Source organism: Sturnus vulgaris, chromosome Z (genome assembly GCF_052056855.1).
Source record: "Sturnus vulgaris isolate bStuVul1 chromosome Z, bStuVul1.hap1, whole genome shotgun sequence".
Taxonomy (NCBI): Eukaryota; Metazoa; Chordata; class Aves; order Passeriformes; family Sturnidae; genus Sturnus; species Sturnus vulgaris.
The window spans coordinates 43,897,279-43,917,485 of NC_142283.1; the positions used below are offsets into that span (position 1 = coordinate 43,897,279).

General features: G+C 37.7%; 1 protein-coding gene across 2 annotated transcripts in view; it reads right to left on the bottom strand.

The window, feature by feature from the left end:
• Window positions 1-2,550: 2,550 nt before the first annotated feature.
• The window catches only part of NTRK2 (neurotrophic receptor tyrosine kinase 2), a 195,288-nt gene continuing 177,631 nt past the window's right edge, over window positions 2,551-20,207 (bottom strand). For both annotated transcript variants that reach the window (XM_014869110.2, XM_088156795.1), the window contains 2 exons: window positions 9,053-9,211; window positions 2,551-8,234 (listed from right to left, as the gene is read on the bottom strand). In XM_014869110.2, coding sequence (XP_014724596.1) covers window positions 8,049-8,234; window positions 9,053-9,211 — 345 coding nt within the window. In that variant the 3' untranslated portion in view covers window positions 2,551-8,048. The remainder of the gene's footprint in view (window positions 8,235-9,052; window positions 9,212-20,207) is intronic.

The following is a 20,207-nucleotide window of genomic DNA, read 5'->3' on the forward strand; positions in this document are numbered from 1 at the left end:
AGCATGTGTTATACTCTTACTTTCTTATCTTCCTTATCCATCTCTTTTCCCCTTGCATTCTATTTAATACAGATCCCAGACAGAAAGAGCATATGCTCTTTGTTCAAATTGTTATTACTTATTACAATAAATTTATTTGCATCATGTGATTAACAGTTCAAGAAAGTAAAACATTTGTTTTCCACACCACTGTTCTGCTTATGGTCTTTTTTCACTAGTATTCTTCACTGCATCATTGATAAAATAAACTCAAGCCCTAAAATCTTCCAATTCTCAAAAGCCATGAATTACTGAAGAAACTCTATGTTTGTTGTACATGTCTATCTGTGCTCAAGGGGTTGAAGCATGGGGCTTTCAGCATAGAAATTAGGTGGTAATTCTTCAGGTATTCAAATATTTTTCTTCAAATATTTTTCTTTCTTGCATGAAATCTTCCCTGCCAATGATTTGTGACAAATATTGATAAGCTGATAAGCTGCTTTGATAAGCAAACCTGGGAGTTGATTGAGTCTGCCTACCCTGTCCTGAGTAGATCCAAGATTTTGGTTTTTTCTTTTGCCTTTTAAAAGTAGGGCCATGTCTTCTTTTTTTTTTTTTTTTTTTTCTTCTTTTAACATAAGCTTTCTCACTGTTTAAAAGCAAATTATTATAGCCATTAAAAATATCAATGGGTACATTCAAGAGGCACTGTGAATCACCTTTAAAGCAATACAGTGATCAAGATGATTTTCAAGTTATATGAATCATTTAACACGAAGATTTCTTCACTATGAAATCAGTTGTGGAAGTTTGTTGAGATTTAGCAATAGCAGGTGCAGGACTTGTGTTGCATGTTCTTGCTGACCTGTTTAGTGTTTCACAGTCGTCTGTGGATTTTATGCAGGAGGCAGGCACTGGTAAGGCAGTCACTGGAGAGATCTTCAGGTGATGTGAAGCCGTGGAAGGTTACTGCTAAGCTGTGCACGAGTGATCTTAAACAGACAACCAAGTCTGACATGTTTTGGGAACTTCAGGACCTCATCCCATTAGTCTTTCAAAAGCCTCTTGTGCAACCTAAACTAACAGCTTTACCCTTACAGTTACAGCAAACAGAAGGCAACAAAAATGGCCCCAGTCACTGCTTTTAAAGTGAACCTCTGCTCTGATACATAGTGCATGCTGCAGTATCATATATGCCCAGGTGGGAAAGGCAGAAGATACAAGACTCTTTTTCCCTCAAATGACTAAGTGATGAGCAAGTGTTTGAACAGTTCTTGCCTGTCCAAGGGTCCATCTAGAAATGAGCTTAAAAGAGCAATGGGACTCAATGGGTAAGCAGGATGGTTGCTGGGCAGAGGAAACAAACTGGAGTCTTGTGTGGGCTGGGCTGCGCAGGGGAGTTACCTGCCTGCCTGCTTCAATGCTGCAAAAATTCTGAGTGTACTGCTGAGGCACTCCATGGACCCTGCTGGCTCATCTGGTTTTGTGTCTTTGGTGCAAAGCCACCCTAAGAAGTGGTAATGGCCTGTACCTCCTGTAGCTACATGGCTCCTAGCTGTATAAATTCCTGGGGACAGGCAATGGGGTGGAGTGTGTGTGGGCTGTTGGATCCATGCTGATGTGCAGGGCAATGCTAAATGCTGGGGTTTCTGAAGCTCTCACTGCTGCCAAACAGCTTTGTCACAACCAGTTACCTGCGGAGAGGTGTTTTGGGATAGCAAATTTTGGGGTAGCAAAAACCCATCAAATCCAGAAGGCATCAGGATTTTACCATGAAAGCAGGTAAGGCATTTCTAAGCCACTGCATGAACATGAACTGTCAACAAATTTTTTTTGTGTGTTTTAATGATATTTTCAGTTTTGGACAGATTTCATCCTGAGGCTTATTCTCAGTGGATTATTTTCCTTTGACCTTTTGAATGGTTAAAGGAAGCTCATCTAATCTTGAAGAGGTCTCTTGGCAGAAGGAAGCACATACATTAATAAGTGGCTCTTGTATTGTTTTATTCTTACCTTGGCGGGCTTGGTTGAGATCAACAAATTGTTGGGGGATCACTGATACAGCTGCTGAACCTTCCTTTGAATATCTACATTCTCAGTCTTTATTAAGGACTTGGATTTAATGCTTTATTTGTTCACAATATATTCATAGTAGACTGACCTCAGTTAAAAAGAAAAAACTACATTTTTAACAGGGCTGTAGTTTGAGGGACACTTTTAGGAAAGTGCTAGAAAATAAGTGAAGAAAATACTGAAGACTTGCTTCTGCTAGAAGGAAAGCAGGTGTTTGCTGCTAGCTACCCAAATGAACAAGAACTCAAATGGGATCTTCCTTTGGATAAGAAAGACTAAAAAAAAAAGTCTGCCACCAGATTGGCCATTCTTTTGTCCTATTAATTTTGGTCAACTCTTCCATGACCTATGAGTTCAGCGACCAGTTTTTGCTTCACAATTTTAGAGTGCAAACCTGCCATGCTTCTAAGCATACCAAACTTTTCCTTAAGTTCATCCTAAAAAGAATAGAGGTAAACAAAGGCATTCAAATAACAGAAAACAACACACAACACTTAATAAAATTTTTAGTGTTTTAAAGTAATCATTTTATCTTTCTTTTGGATGACATTGTTTATTGTAAGACATCATTTTTATTAAATACACTGTAATACAAGAGACTTTCCATGTCATGTTGAGAGAAGCTGGTCACATGATTCACAAACAAAACTTTTAACACTGATACCTAGGCATCACTTTGAAATCAGCCAAGATGCAATGAAAGTTTTAAAGCAATGACTACTTGCAACAAACTGCAAAACAAGAACCACTAAGTATTTCCACAGAGACATCACATTAAATAAATTTTTAAATAAAAGGAAAAAAGAAAGGAGAAAGATAGCTCTACACACCAGGTCACAATTTGGTGACAATATAGATATTTATATTTGTATGTAGATATCTTCCTCTTTACCTAATGTGACAAACAGAGTGATATCTAGAAATATATATACATAAAGTATAGGTGGAGAGAAGGGCTGGGACAAATATTTCATAATTAATTGGTTCTCTCTCTCTATTGGTGATTCAATTAAACATAAATTTTGAATTAAATTATTTGTGTATAAAACATTCTTAGGTGCTTTTCTATAAGTTAGGAAAGATACATATAAGCTGCAAGAATTAGGCCTCTGGATAGATTTGATTTGTTCTGTTTTCTCACATATTCCAATCGACGGCCTCACTTACTAGCAGCTTCCATAATCCTTGCTCAAATATTCAGTGTTTATAAAACATCAGCCAGTCTTCACTCAGAACCTTCTACAAGCAAACAAAAATCTCCACAGACCTTGTGCAGAATGCATAGACGGAAAAATAACACATCCATCATTTCCCATTTCTTCTCCTGAGACATATGTTTAAAAGATGGCAAAATAGTCACTTTGTTGCGATTGTGAATTTCACAGTGTTTTCCCTGCAACATGTAGACTTTTTTCCTTTTTTTGCTTCATATTTGTGATGAACAACATATCCCCCCCACCCTGCCCAAATAAAGGTGTTTTAACTAAGGCTCTAAAGGACCTCTTATTCAAAGCAGCAGTGGTTTATTCCAGTCCTCACAAAAAGAAAATACAACTTCTTACGCTATCAAAACCTAAATCTCTCTTTAGAAATCCCAACTTCCGCTCCAGTCCCTCACCACTCCCCTTCCCCACATTTTATAGCAGTATTTAAAATTCAGTTACAGGCCACAACAACGCAAATGTGGACTTGTGGACTAATACATGAATTATACCTTAGTCATTTGGTTATTTAATTTCTTTTAAAAGTGTTTTTAAAAGTCTACATCAACCACAATCTCTTATAAAGGTGGGGAGGGTACAGATAGAGAGAGAAAGAGAGGGAAAGAAAGAATTATAAGAGAAGGAAAGAAGGGGAAAGACAGGAAAAGAGAAAGAAGAAAGAAAGAAAAGAAAGAAAAGAAAGAAAGAAAGAAAGAAAGAAAGAAAAGAAAGAAAGAAAGAAAGAAAGAAAGAAAGAAAGAAAGAAAGAAAGAAAGAAAGAAAGAAAGAAAGAAAGAAAGAAAGAAAGAAAGAAAGAAAGAAAGAAAGAAAGAAAGAAAGAAAGAAAGAAAGAAAGAAAGAAAGAAAGAAAGAAAGAAAGAAAGAAAGAAAGAAAGAAAGAAAGGAAAGAAAGAAAGAAAGAAAGAAAGAAAGAAAGAAAGAAAGAAAGAAAGAAAGAAAGAAAGAAAGAAAGAAAGAAAGAAAGAAAGAAAGAAAGAAAGAAAGAAAGAAAGAAAGTAGTAAAAAATAGCAAGGACAAAAAAAAAGAACAAGATTAAAAAATAAGCAGTTACTTATTAACCTGTAGACAATATATAGATATGTTGTTTTACGGGTCAAAATAATGCAGTCCTTTTAAAAGTGTACACTCCATCAGGCATCATGAGATGCTGTTGCTGTACTAGTGTCTTTCTCCATGGCCAGTTCCAAGTTCTGCAGATCTATTGAGAGTGAAGGACAGAGTGCGACAAATGCTACTATTATTACTCCCAAATGTCAGTGTTCTCGTTGTTCCTCCAAGTCATGTTGCAGTGTGAATAGTCCAGCTCATTCTTGGAATTATTTCGTTACTTCAGGCAAGTATAAAATGCTAATGGAGCGGCACTGTTATGCTAGAACAATAAAACAACAGTAGCACAAACTCAGTAAAACAAACTCTGTTTTCTGAGCTTGGAAGCTTCTCTGTTAATTTCATTGTGAGAAATCAACAAGTGAGATGGGAATGGAAGAAATGCTTTTATGCAATCGTCTGGGGAAGAAAAGTGCTCGTTGTTAAATCTCTGGCATTCTAGCACTGCCTCTGCTGCACAAAAGTTAGAAAGTTGAATCTCACAAATATAGAAAAAGAAATATCAAAAGAAATAAAATTTGGTTACTCAGCAGACGTTATCAATTTATTAATAGCACTCTAATCATAATTTGTAATAACATAGGTGTATGTAAATTTATACATATACACACAGCCCATACATAATGTGCATGCATGTCTGCACATATATAAGTAAAATACAACAGACATAGGCATACATGTATATGCTATGTGTGTGTATATATATATATGCCATATGCAAACACACATATATTATATATATATATATGGTCAGTTCATAGCACAGTCCAGAAAGACTTTTAAAATGACCCTGATTGTCATACTTACTCAGTGTACACGATTTACCTGACAGTGCAAGCATGATGAATATGCACATATATTCACTCTTCATTCTGATTTGAACGTATTCTGATTGAACATATTTCTTCCTCTTCTCTGCTCACTCTGTTACACTTACCCACCTTTTCATGAACAAACGCAAACTATGTGTAGCTACAGTTTACAGCTTTTCTACTGTGATTATACATTTTATGCACTATCAAGAACATTAATGATATAGGTGAAGGTTATCCATGGTGGTGGCTCTGTAGAACATTTGGTCCTTTAGAAATTTAACAAACTGCTATGTTATTGCACAATGCATTTTAATACTATTTATTCTCTGAAATGACTCTAAAAGTCTCACTAGTAAATCAAAAAGAAGATGCCACTAAGTACATTTTCAGGGTCTTGTGGTTATTTTTGGTATACATTCTTTCAGTGCTTGGAAAACACATCTGTTTACTTTTGGGCTGGAGCCTGTTTTACAGTAAAAGCATCATCTTAGATGCCTTTTCCTTCACCTCAGAAGAAACTAAGAATACGCGAGTAGAAACTTAGCAGCCCCCTCCACCAACTGCACCCTCTTCCCACTGCACAGTAAGAGGACTCTGATATCTTTCTTTTCCACCACTGTTATTTTGAAGATCGAGTTCAAATTCCTTTAAAATATAACATTCATATTCTCAAGAGAATGGGTTTCACTGGATGCTCAGTCTTTTTCTAGTTTTCTGTGAGAACTTCCGAGACAGTCTAGATAAAATCTTAAGGCCCATTTTGTAGGAATCTTCCTCTGGCTTTTTATGTGTTTCCAGTTCAGTAGCAGTTAAGAAATAACTTCTAGTTTATTAAAGAAATACTGAGTATGGCTTTATAGTTACACTGTTATGTTTATTTGTAATGCTGCCTTTTCAATGACATTGAGAAGGGTAAAACTTCATCAGTGTCCAGTGAACTGTTTTCTTCTGAAAATATTCAGAATTTTTATAAGCTAGCTCTAAAAGCTTCTGAAGGAAAAACTTAAAGTGCCTCAATAAATAATACATGCGAGCAAATTATATATTAAATGTGCTATGGGAACACTTACAAAAATAAAATGCTTAATTTATTAAATAAAATATCCCCAACACGAAGATGGACTATTTTGATCTGGCTCATATCATTAGGAAATAATAAAAAGAGAAAATGGAAAGAAAGATCACTTTTTTGCAATAACGCCCCCTCACAGAGGGAGGCAGAAGTCTTGAGGAATAGGTAAGGTAGGTTTTCATTTGTAAGAATTCATATTAAAAATAATCCTAGCTCTAAATTTCAAATTGTCAACTTCTAGTTTGAAAAACAACATGTATACCCATGCAGCGATCATCAACACAGTGGCCATGCAAATGTTATACACGTACAATGCCAATCCAACCAAAAATAAATTATTTAATAAAGTGTGTACGTTGGTTATGACAGCAATAGTACCAATACAAAAATGACGCTGAGGTCAGAATCTTTGCACTCTGAATAGCAAGCCATAACCACAGAGTAATTTGTTTTGTCTAGAGATCTTTATCCCCTGCTATGTCTCAAACATAACCAGTGATCTCCGTGCTTTATATTATTCATGTTATATCAGCCTATAGTATCTATAATATTTTAAAGGCATTTTAACATGGCTAATGTCTTCCATTAGCCCCTTCTAATGAAATATAGGTTATATCATTATGAGTTTTCTATGCCTACTAGGGTGAACTACAAGATGAGTGATTGTTTCTGCACAAAGGGCATTAATCGACAAAGACCATGCACAGTTTTGCTTGCACGGTTAAAAAAAGAAAAAAATAAAGGATTCAGGAAGGAAGGAATATGCTGCTGGACAAGCACAGTATAAGATACACCTGCCTCAGCATTTATAGTTTCTCCTATCAAAATCTTTAGTTTCAACATGTGATCTTGAAATTAATATTGTATGTAACTAAATCTAGCTTCAGCCTTTACTAAAAAAGACTAGCTGGAGAACATTTTTACACCAGTGGCATGACATCCTACCAGAAGACTTAAAAAGGGCATGTGTTTAGTTTATCCATGTTGTAACACAATTGCGTGCAGTGCAGGCAGCATCTTTTTTTGTTTTACTTGATTCTGGCAATGAATGGTGCTGGCAAAGCACCTCATTAAACTATCCCTTTAGTCCTCAGAAAGACTCTTCAGGGAAATAGCTAGACCCTCTCTTGTCTTCCATCAAATAACTTCAGTGTTTTCTTGTAGGGTTGGATGCCACGTGATTTCCCAAGTTCCTCCAGATAGTGTATAACACAGGAGTGTCTTCTTTCTATCTGGCTTTATCTCTGCAAAGAACATTCTTCATGTAGAGAACACCAGTCTTCTTTTTCCACCCACAGGCTGAAGCAAAAAAAAAAATGAGGTGAATCCATAGAAACTCCCGGTAGCTATACAGCTGAAATCACAAAGTTTTAGTCAAATGTATTTTTCCCTTTTTTCATCCACATCAAAGGCATGAATACAACAAGGCATTGTCAGTTGTGGTGGGCAAACTGAAGAGTCTGCTGATATAACAGATTGGGTTTTTAAGGCCTTTGTCTATGCAGAGTTACAATAATGCAGAAGCCAAATTGATTAGAAAGACAGGAGAGAAGGAAAAAAAAAGATAGAAACTGAGAGAAAGAGAGAAGATACGTCTTGATAATGTCTAAAAAGTCAATACTGTGTCTACAGATGGAGAAGCGCACATTGCTTGCCCTTTGAAAGCTTCTCCGCAACTTTGTCATTAATACTGTCAAAAGTTAAGAATACATTTTAATGTAGTTCAGCGGCAGTTGAAGACATTCATTCCTGCAGCCCAGAAGAAATGCTAGGAGACTTTAGCCTAAAATATCCAAGTAGACTGGAGATGCCTTGGCCAAGTTCTGAAGGAGAGAGTGGATTTCTTTGATGTTGAGCCTCATGTGAGGCTCCCGTTGCCAACAGCCCAGCATCAAGTCATACACTTCCTTTGGGCATGTGCGAGGTCGCTGCAGGACTCGGCCCTGAGTGATGCACTCAATCACCTATGAGAAATCACAAGCAAAGGATCAGCACTGTTGTGACAGCTACATAGAGATCATCCATGGAAGAGTTAACTTTAATCACAGCAGCCTCACTGGTCGCTGCCATGCAGCCATCGCTGGAAAGGACTGCTTTTCTAGGCAGATGAGTGAGCAGCAGTATGTGATCTGGAAAACTCACTGTAATGTAAGTGATCAAAAAGCAATAACTTCACTCATGTTAATTTCAATCACATTGTCCACTCCACACATAAGGAAATTGGGGGTGGGACTTAGTCCCATAACTTCTCTGTCTACCCAACTGCCACTTCAGAGGGAGGATAATTTTCAGCCTGCTCATAGAGCATCAATGCCTCTCCTTCTCTCTACCCTCTGCAAACTTATGAGTATCACTGTGGCTAATCTCTGGAAGGGGCATACTTGTGACTGCCTAGAAATCGAAAGAGATATCTTGATTACTTCAATCTAATCTATGGTTATGGACAACCACTCTGAAACAGTATGTATGATACGTCTGTTCAGGAGAAAGCTACGGTCCTTTTCATTCTCTCATGGTCTACCCAAAGCGGAGTTTATGCTGTACAAAGGAAAAAAAAAATTCCAGCTCTTCTACTTCTGCTTGAACACCTTCCATCCACTCAGGGGAGAAAAGAGTGAAAAAGAAGAAATTCAACCGTATGGTTCACAACCATACAATAAATACTGTATATAAGTGTTGGCATTTAAGAAATAAATTTGTTGCTGTCTCTTCTCCAGAGAACCCACACCAACAATTAGCATAACAGCTTTCCCAATTCAGTTTGAGAATATATTACACACACCTCATTGTTTGAGAGCTGATACCATGGCTGTTTGCCATAAGTAAAGATTTCCCATAATACAACCCCCAGGCTCCAGACATCGCTTTCTGTGGTGAACTTCCTGTACATTATACTCTCTGGAGGCATCCAACGAATGGGCAGCATGGTGTGACCTCCAACCTGAGAAAAACAAATAAAAGAGTTAGAAATAGTTTCTTCTAACCCTCACAAGGCAGCCTGAAGATGTTAAACATGGAGAATCCATGTTTATTTTTTTCCCCATCTGGTAGCATTCACTTTGAGGAGCTTTGAAGAATTGTGGATTCATGGTTCGAACTCCTCCAGCAACAATCAGTACCACACAATACGTTCCTCAACAAAAATCTCAAAAGATATTGTTTCTGAAGTCCAAACTAACCTTTAACGTTTACTTGGCACACCCTACCTAAGGAACAGGAAGGTCTATATTATACTACCAGCCAACTTCAAATTATTTTAACACTCAAGAAACTAAAAAAGATTCATTAAATGAAATTTGGACAGGTGATTCTCCTGGAAACTCAGCAACATCAACTGAAATGCATGAAGACAGATTGATCTGACTGTATGACGTTGTAGGATTGGATCTGTATGATTGAATATCTTTAGTTGACTGAATTAAAGCAAGGCTATTTTCTGTTAAGTTCCACAAGTTAAAACATCAGATTATTTTGTTCCACACTAACTACCCTGTCCTTTAAAAAAAAAAAAAGATCAGTCCTTTGGATATATTCCCTTGATAATAAACAACTTGTAAGATAGTGATTCCTACCCCAAATCAACTCTTGTTGAATGGGACCTTCTCTGAATTAATGCCTTTCTGAAAGCTTTTAGAACATTTTAAATTTTGCCCAGAAAATTTCCTTAGACTTAGGTTTCCTAACCTTAATTCAAAATTTTAAAAGTCTTTTATTTTCAGGTTCTAAACAATTTATTGTTTCTGGCATGTCCTGTTCTGGTTGGATGACATCAATAAAGAAATCTATTTTTAAACATTGTAACTGCTGATATACTGTGGTATGGATGTACAGATATGCTAGTTACTTTTGTACAATGAGAGCTGAGAAAATTTCCAAGGAAGATTAAAAAAAAAAAAAAAAGAAAAGTTTTTCAAGGATAACTTACTCTTGATTAACTCATTTTCCTTTCTAAAAATACATATTTAATTATGAAACCACATTTAGACTTTCAGGATTCTGTCGATTCGAAACATAATTTCTCCTTTTGGACAAAACATTCATTGTAATAAATAATGCCCTTATTGTTCTCATGTTCAAATAACAAATGGAAGAAAAAACAAATAGTCAGAGTTGACATTATTTCTAAATCACACAGGATATTTGTCAACAATTCAGTGTTAATGCATCATACCAAACACAGCTATGGCTCTGAGTGTTCAGTCCTGTTCTGTGCATCACCACAAGTCCATGTTGACTACTGATTTCATTGAAACAGAAAGTCATGCTACAATTTTTAAAGGCTTGGTTTATTATGAGGCCCTTCTTTTATTATGAGACCCTTCTTCTACTCCCTCCACATGAGATGTTATGTAAGTGATGGTTACATACTTAGCAGGTTGTTGAATGACAGGCAGGGCTCCCAATTTCAGTTCCTGGCTACACTGTGGATGTGTTTCTGACTCCATGCAGGCTGCTGTGCACAAGTGTCCGAGCATTTAAAAAGGGACCCAGTTCTTGTGCACTGCATTGATAAGAGAATGGATACACATTTTCAAGTGTTTTCTCCAATTTGGCCCATTTGTTTCTATGTTAACAGTTAATCTCTCTGGCAGACAGACTGGTTATAAGGCTCGGTGCCTTGGTATTTTTCATCAGCTTTGACTGAGAGGCCTCTCAATGATGTGGAGAGTTAGAACACACCAATATGCTGAGATGCAACCAAACATTCAGTTTCCTACCTTATCATAACTAAACTGACATGACAACCAAACACTTCCAAACCACCAGCAGTTTTAAGCCAGACTTGAGAAGTATTTCATTAGAAAAATAAAAAAATTAGTCTGTTGGAAACATGCAACCACATACACCCATTCAAAGGGCAAGTGTCATTAAAAGATGGTGGTTAGTGATGAGAACCTTTTGGTCTCATCAAATATTAAAATGGCTCTTACATCTGTTCATCATATAATCTCTGCTACTGGTTCTGTTTTGCAATTTCTTTGACTCATTCCTTTAAAAATTAATGAAAGCTATAGACAATAAAATATGCTACTACTTTTTTTTTTTTTTTTTTTTTTTTTTTTTTTTTTTTTTGTGGTCACATCTTAAATCAAGAGATTTTGAAAAAGCAATTTAAAAAATCCCCACCTACTCTTCAAAATCCTCTTATGTTTTTTCACTACAGATCCAGTGTATTTTTGGTAGGATTCTATGCTGAGTTTCCAATGTCACTCAGGAAAATGAAGGGCACACCTCTTGAGAGAGAATGCCAAACTGTCAGCAAATGATGACTCTGTGATGAACTGATATGTAACATCACACACCTAGCTGTCTCTCTTTGCAGTTGTAGTTAAGAGTGACTTGTTAGTCTTGACACCAAGAATTCAGTTTACAGGTAAGTACAAGGCACAGGGCTCATTGGTGTTCTTCCCAGATCATCTTGCCTGGAGTTGTGTCCATTTCTGTCCCTGAAGGCACAAGACTTGACCAGTACTGAGAAGTCCTGAGAGATCTCCATCTCTATCATTCCTGTTACTTCAAATACCTGAACACATTTTTGAAGATAAAATTTATTGTCTTTCGAAGTATCAACAAAAGTATTATACAGGGTGTTCTCCTTGACAGATGGCACTGCAATGAAGACAAGATAACCTATGCAACACTGATCATCTCCTGTGGCACTCTGCACATCTACCCACGGTCTAAGAGCATCTTGCATTTCAGTTCAGTTCCATTAAAAGCACATGTCTGGGCCAAAGGCACTTCTAAATGCATGTTTCCTTCTCTATTAAAAATCAGTTGTTACTGGGTCAACACTCATTTGGATCAGAAAAGCATTAAGAGCTGTGCTAGTTGTACGCCTAAAATGATGCATATACTTCAGAGCCTTTTGAACTGAAGCCTAGGCTTGACACAACTGTTTGCAGGGTGCCTGAAACAAATTGCGTCTGTTGAGATCTTCTTTTGTTTTTATCTTATGAGTCCAAGCAGCCAGGGTTGTGCCATAACAGCAGTGAAGAGAGCTGGGGTGCCTTCTTGCTGTTGTTGCCATACTCTCATCAAGGCTAGGAGGTGTTTTCTAAGAAGCACCAGTGAACAAAAACATGACTTCACTGACCAAAGTTTAAAGGCTGAGTGCTTCAAAGAGATGCCCTCAGCTTATCCTTTAATAAGCAATGCAAGTTATTACAAAGCTCTCAGTATCAACAACAATCTCCAGTACAAAGTCCCTGCCATGCACACTGTAATTTCAGTTCTGTTTGACACACATACATTTCAAATGGTTTTGTGCTGAACAGACTACAGTTATTTGCAAATAAAACCTTTATATTCAGTTTAGCTTAAGCTATGAGAAGTTTAAAAGCATTGGAGTTTTAATTTAATATGCTATCACTTAAAAATCCATAATGTAGCTATATATATACTTCATGTACACAAATTAGAGTAGATTTTCTGGATAGTTACCTGAAAGCAGCTGCATTATCACCATAATACCATACAATATCACAGTTCTGTTTTATTTAGAACTGTACTTCTACAGAAGTACAGACTCAGGTACTTACTTCCCGATGCCAGTTCATGAAAGCAAGCACACTCTAGCCCAGCTATGGCCTTTCATTATATCCACTAGCTGCTTTTACTAGCAATATTGGGCTAGAAAACCTGGTGAATTAGCCTCTGCAATGTGCAAACAATTCATGGGGAGGAGAGACTGCTATGCCCCATCAGTGAACTGTCATGTTCTCCGAAGAAGCTCTTCTAAGGAAAAACTGCCGCAAGGTTCCATGTTTGAAATGTTGCACTTTCAACAATACAATCTCATTAACATGTCACCACTTTAAGCAACTGTCTTTCGAATTAATTTAGCACTTTGAAAAGTGCCAGAGAAGCTGGCCTTGAACATTATTATAATCTATTTGCAAACATTAATCTTGTAGGGCTGCTATAGAAGGGCCACGTATTAGTCTTGAAGCAGGGCCTGTAATTTTATATTTTATCTCTTTCTTTCAATTAAAAATACATCTGTCTATATCCTGACATGTACACTATTCCAACTTCATGGCCCAGCTGCCATAGAAATCCAAGGCTCTCTTGTCTGCTGATTGTGAGAAAATGGATATGCCCTCTTACAGAGAAAACCAAATGAAGCCTTGTACTCCTACAGGAAACAGCAGACAGTGGGTGGAGCTAGGGGAAGCTAGCTTATAGAGATATGGAAGTCACAAGGGGTATGGGGGGCTGCACAGATAAGACACAAGCCACAGGACAGGAAAGGCACAAGAAATAGTCACATGGAATCATCACACAGAATCACCAAGGTTGTCAGAGACCTGAAAGATCATTTAGTTCATGCATAGGATCACTATAGTCGCCCCTAAACCATATCCTCAAAGGCCACATCCAGATGTCCCTTGAACACTACCAGAGACTGTAACTCTATCACTTTTCTGGGCAACTTATTTCAATGCCTAATCACTGTTTCAGAGAAAAATAATTTTCTAGTCTGAACTTTCCCTGGTGTAACTTCCTTTCAGGCAGTTGTAGAGAGCAATAAATTACCCCTTCAGCTTCTTCTTCTCTTGACTAAACACCTGAGCTCATTCAGCTGGTCCTTGTAAAGTCTATGCTCCAGACCCTCCACCAACTCTGTTGGCCTACTCTGGACACACTTCAGTAGCTCAGAGCAAGGGGCCCAGAACTGGACACAGGATCTGAGTGTGGCTTCCCCCCAGTGTGGAGTACAGTGCGACTATCACTGCCTTCGTCCTGCTGGACACACATAAAGGCCAGAATGCCATTGGACTTCTTGGCTTCCTGGGCATGTGCTGGCTCAAGTTCAGCTGGCTGTTGGCCAGTACCCTTCTTTCTGCTGAACAGCTCTTAAAGAACTCCTCCCCCAGCCTGTAGCACTGCATGGAGTTCTTGTGATCCAAGTGCAGAAACCAGCACTTTGCTTTACTGAACCTTATGCAGCTGTCCTTAGGCCATAGATTCAGTCCATCAAGACTGAAGAGCCTTTTGACCCTCAGGCAGATCAACCAATACTGTTGCTAAGATGACCACTCAATCAGTTCACACCAGGTGTATGCCTTATTCATCTGAGTGAGTTTCATGAGAAGGGAGTGGCTGCTCTTTTGCACTGCATGCCAGCTGCAGCCCGAGCTGACCATAAGTTCACGGGGGCTGTGGTGCTCAGGGTGTTGGATGGCTTTGGGGCTCCACCACCCAGCTGCAGCATGCTGCAGCGGCTGGCAAGGGACGGGACAGAGACCAGTCAGAACAGTCTTCCTCCTAAATGCCAGTGACCGTGTTTGGGGAAGCTCCAGCACTCCTGGAGAGGACATCAAATGGAATTCCCAGCTTTTGCAGGCATTCTGTTACATAACCCTTTTCCGATTATTTTTTCCCCTCAATTTCTGGCTTTAAGTAGTAGATTACTCTGAATTCATGCAGTAAAAAGCACAGCAACCCATTGCATAGCCTTGGAAAACAGACTTCTCATTAACATTTCACATTCCCATGTTCCCACGATTCCTGTAGAGTGACATTTCAGTAATGTGTCATAGCACTTTGTATTTTCTCTAAAGACTAGTGATACTTTTTCTGCCAAGAGGATAAAAGTAATGTTTTTGCTTTGTTAGCCCAATGAAGCTGAATGACTATAAGGGGTTCAGCCCTGGTCCTGTCCTGTTTCGCTTGTCTGGTGCATCTTTCTGGAGTCCTGCTGTTTTCAGGCCTTTTGCAATTCAGGGCAGTAGACTTGAGTGCAGCAACATAGTTTAGCATATGTCCAAGTTAAAAGAGATGTGACAAGTATATATTCAATCTCTTTAACACAACCGCACCTTAGTCTGTCAAACTTGAAGGAAGCTGAATCTTTTGAATCATTTGTTCACCCCCTCCTAAAAGAATCCTATATACTTGTAAGATAATGCCATTTTAGGTTATTTTTCACTATTTATATTTTGGTCTTCTGACTTGTTTCCCCATCTCAGGATGATATAACTGCAAAGAAATGTTCTCTGCAAAAATTATCATGTCTTATTGCTAAAACTGAAAACCTCTCCTCTCTTGCTGAACATCTGCTCTTTCCCCCTCATAAAAGCTGGCAAATGTTTCTCTCAGCACAGGGGAAAGAAAAAATCAATAATTGTTATTTTCATTTCTTTCATAGCCTGGCCTTGCAGACAAAGTCAATGTCTTCCCTTAAAATATCAGTCCTGCATGTCTACTTGGAGAAAAGCAATATATTATTTCCATAGACATGATAAGCCATACCACTACAATGCAAGAAGTTACTGATTTATAAAATAAGGCATATTATTAGCCAATAGCTAAAAATGCATAATTTCATTTTGACTTTTAACTCTGCTTGAGTTTATCTGTATTAAAAGGGGATTATGTCTAAATATCTTAAGTAATTCTACCAGTGGTTTTGTCAGAAAAGTGAAGCATGAGCTACAACATTTATTACACTGTAAATTCTCTCTTCAACTGTTCAACATCGGTTCAGTATTGTGTGCCAATTTTGTGTCATGGAGATAAAATTCTTCTCATTAGCCTCTATAAAAACATGAGCAGTATGGAGAAGATGAAGGACCGGTTACTCAGATGTTCACATAACACAACAACCAGCAGGTACCAAAAAAAAATTGTAAATGGCAGGTTCATAATGAACAAAAAGAGGCACCCTGTCACTTAATGTACATTTGTTTGTGGAACTCACTGACATGAGATACTGCCAATGTGGAAGGCTTATCTGGGATCAAAAAGTGCTTAAACAAACTGATGAAGGATAAAATCTGATGAGGACTATCAGATACGAAGATACCGTCTCTGGCCCAGGAAACTCAGGAGGTGCAGAATGCTGGAGGCTAAGAGAGTACTTGAGGAAAATATTAATATATGCTTAGCATGTTTCCACAGTCATTAGTTTCTAACAGTGACAGGTTCCTGAGCTTTTGGAGAAGTTATTCCTATGTTTCTGTATAGATGGGCCACATATTGCAATATGCAGTCCTTACTTAACCTCTCAGCAACGCTTATGGAGGGCAGGAAATGATTCTGGCAAAAAGATGGAATAAAGGGGAGATACCACATAAAATTAAAATAGGTGAATGATCTAGAGCATCTTGCAATTCAGCATTTGCCAAAGATCTTAAAATGTTAAGTTGAACAGATACAGGAATGGTGCCTATTGTGTTTTACACAACATAGTATCAATTTGGGCCAGATAAATATACAGGATAATTAATAAACTGCAGTAGTTATTGCACTACAGGCCATTTAATCTTCTAAGAAAAGAAGATTAAGTGCTCTGGATGTAAGATCAGATGAGTGCTACAAAAAAGGTGATGTGATTCACATCTCTGATTAAAAGAAAGATCCCTTATCAGAAAGACGGAAGGGAAGTTAACTTGAGTAGAAATCTGCAGCACTTAAGACGAATGGATTACAGCTATTTGGTGACCCAGATGAAGTGTGTATGAATGAAAAAAACAAGTCTATTCCTTTAAGTATAATTTCTTTTGATTCAAAATGATGAAGTATTCTAGCGTTAAACAACAAACAATAACCTAAGCTAAGAGAAAGGGAGATATGCTGTGGAAAATTAGAAGGAATGACACTTTGAACAGTGTATTTCATTGAATTCAATGTAGATTTAAATTCAATTCTGAACATGGGAATCCAGGATCTTAGTGAAAAATCAAGGAGATTGGATAAGCCAGAGAAGATCTGTTGAATCAGATGGCCCTCCTTTCTAAAACACCCTGCATTCTCCTAATTTTCCATGTCAAATAATGTCACAGCATATATACTTACTGATCACTCCAGTGGCATGACTTTCACCTTAGAATGTTGAGCTCATGCGAGGTCCTTTGTTATGGAAGTCGTTACAAAAACTTGCCACTATATCCCTTGAACCTTACCACTGTTTCCACATCTGAGTGTCTGCTGGTTGTACCAGCAGATGAAAAGAGGTATTAAGTACCCAGAAGACAAGCAGCTGGAATGACTCATGTTAAAATCCTCACAGGCTCCAGGATGATCATCTAATCTGTCCAAATCAACAGCAAAACAATTTTGAAATGCAATATTAATGAATTGCAGCTACTGCCTTTCTGATTGTCAAAGTGGTTTACAACATATCAAATTCCATTTTTATATTAATCCTAAGTAGTTCGGGTTACTGGGGCTAAGGAAGTTTTAAAAATAATCTTTAATATGCAAAAATAATCTTTAGTATCCACTGGAAAACTGGCTTCTACAAATCTGCATCAGCTAAAATTCAAAAGTATTTTGCTTTTTCAGGTGGGGGTTGAAGGTGTAATGTGATGAGATGCTAGATGGACAGCACAGTCAATATCAACAAGTTGCAGGCACTCGAGCACAGACTCTGAAAGCCAAATATCACACCACATAAGACAGTTTGTGTTCACTGGGAAATCTCTTACTGCTAATGTCAAATCCGAAAGCTATTTCTTAGTTACTAAAGATCACAACTTTTCCCCATATTTTACTGAAAACCACATTTTTCTTCAAATTTACTGTAGGTTAACATAGCATGTCTGGCTCTATCAGTCATGTCAAATTACATCACAGGAGAAGCGGGGAGCAACAGAACTTGGTTTGTAGCTTTACTTCTCCCTTGTGAGTCACAAAAGTATTTTTATAATATACACTGCATGGGAGAACCACAATTTTTAGCTGAAATGTCTCTGATGTTCCAGTTCTTTGAATTTTGTAAGACAGTCCCTTCCCCCAGATGCTAATAAATAAGGCAATGACAAGGTCCTTGTACTCATGTTCTTTCTCTTCTGCAGTTTTGATGATATTTTCTGTTTCACACTTTCTCTAGGCCATAATTTGTTTATATAAAGTGGAAAACACAAGAGAAAAGTTTCACTAAAATAGAGCAGAAAAATTCTCCGTTGTTTTCCCTCCATGAATTCTAGTTTTAATTTCCTTACTTGTGCCACAACATCATTCTATGAGTTGAAACAGGCATTTGCTCTGAAATGATGCATCTATCAAACAACACGCAACACAATCATGAAAAACACACGTGACTGCTGTTACTGGGGGAGAAAAAAACACTCATTCCTATGGAGCTTGCAAAATCCTGAATTGTTCTCATCGAATTCGTACGTTGAATTATTCCTCAAGCCATGCTTAAAGTATTGTTCTTGGATACAAGAGCCAAAGTGTAGCCCAAGGAGTGATGAACTCATTTTATAGCTCTTGGACAAATTCCTATACTGGTGTAAAGGGAAAATTTGCACAAGCAGAGGACTTGGAACCATAAATTTAGGATTTGGTTTCATATTAGATTTGGTTTTGTTTAGTTTTTTTTCCCTTTTTCTTTTCAGTGCTCATTTCTACCCTCAGCGCTGTAATTTTCCTTTTGGGAAACAATATCCTGCATTGTGTATACAGCAGTTCTTGGAATTCACACGGCTGCATTTGTTTAACATCAACAATGAGCTTTAAATTCTGCCTGTGATAGTGAAGCATCTCACCTTTTGCCTGTAAAACAAGGCTGGATAACCTTCTGAGAAGCCACACTGGCAAAAGGTGTTAGTCTAGTAGGAAATGACAGCCAAAACTTCCCTGGGTGTATCCATTCACTGATGGCGTGTAATCAGGGCAGAGGTTTGGCTTTCTGATGTAAAGCCTCTTTAACTTGCTTATTACCAGGTGATCCTGGGGAACTAAGGAAGATCAGAGTAAACTTTGAAAGGATTTAGGACTCTGCACCAGCACTGCTGCATTTCAGGTAAGGACTCTCTGGAGATCTGATATACAGATTTCCACACTACAGATTATGCAATGTACTCCTCACATCCTTCACCACATGCTGGTAGTGTGTGAACAAAGAAGAGATGGGTGAGAAAGAAATGTACAACTACACCTATTTTCCTTGCTTTTCTCTCATATTTTCAGTGCCTCAAGGGAACTCTCCTTCCACCTCTTCCTCTGATTGTAGCTACTCCTTACTGAAACCATGCAGCTCTGAGGTGGTTCCATCCTCATACATGCTTATCTTCCTCTCTGCATAAATAAGAATCCAATTACGCATGGAATCCTCTACTTGCTGCGCTTTAATAATTACTTCAAAATAAACACAGAAACATAATTTTAGCTTACCTGCTCCAATAAAAGTGGGATCTGCAGTAAAACTGAGAGCTCAAAGGTTAGATCCAATTAAAAAAATTGATTAAAAAAGAAAATAGTTAGGACAAGTAATTTAATTCTTTAGATCTCTACTATTAGAACTGCAGGTCAACTTTATAATCTTCAATATAAATCTTACATACAGATTTCCCAGCCACCAGAGTTGCCAAGATTCAGGACGTCCTGGTGATACTCAAAATAAACCAAGTAGGAAATGAAGATACTATGTTGTTAGGACAAAATATTTCAATTTTTGAACTGTTTTTTGAGATTGTCTACAGACCCAGTTTTTTAGACTGTCAGGAATACTTCAGGTTAGAAATCCCGAATCAAACTCTATGAAAATCTCTTACAAAACCAAGTAATATTTCTATTAGGTTGGAACCAGTATTTTGACCTCTGCTTGTATAATACCTAGATCAATGGAGTCCTGATCTACATGAGGCTCCTGCACAGGTTTGTAGTGCCATAATAATAGTAACAACAACAACAACAACACTTTTTCTAATCACTAGTAAAATTTACAAGTGCGTTCACCACAGCAGCTGCAGTGTTACTTTTTTATATCACAGTGGGTTAACAATGCCCTAATACTGTTTGTACTCTTTGTACTTCAGAAGATTTTTCATCTGCTTCAGATGAAAACTTCTGCAATATTGTTCCATAAAGCCTGCATTTCCTTTGAAAGTCGTGCTACTTTATATTATTCTTTGGACATGTTTAAGGTGATCCCCACAGAGTATTATCACATGCATTTAATGATGTTCTTATTAAACTGTTAT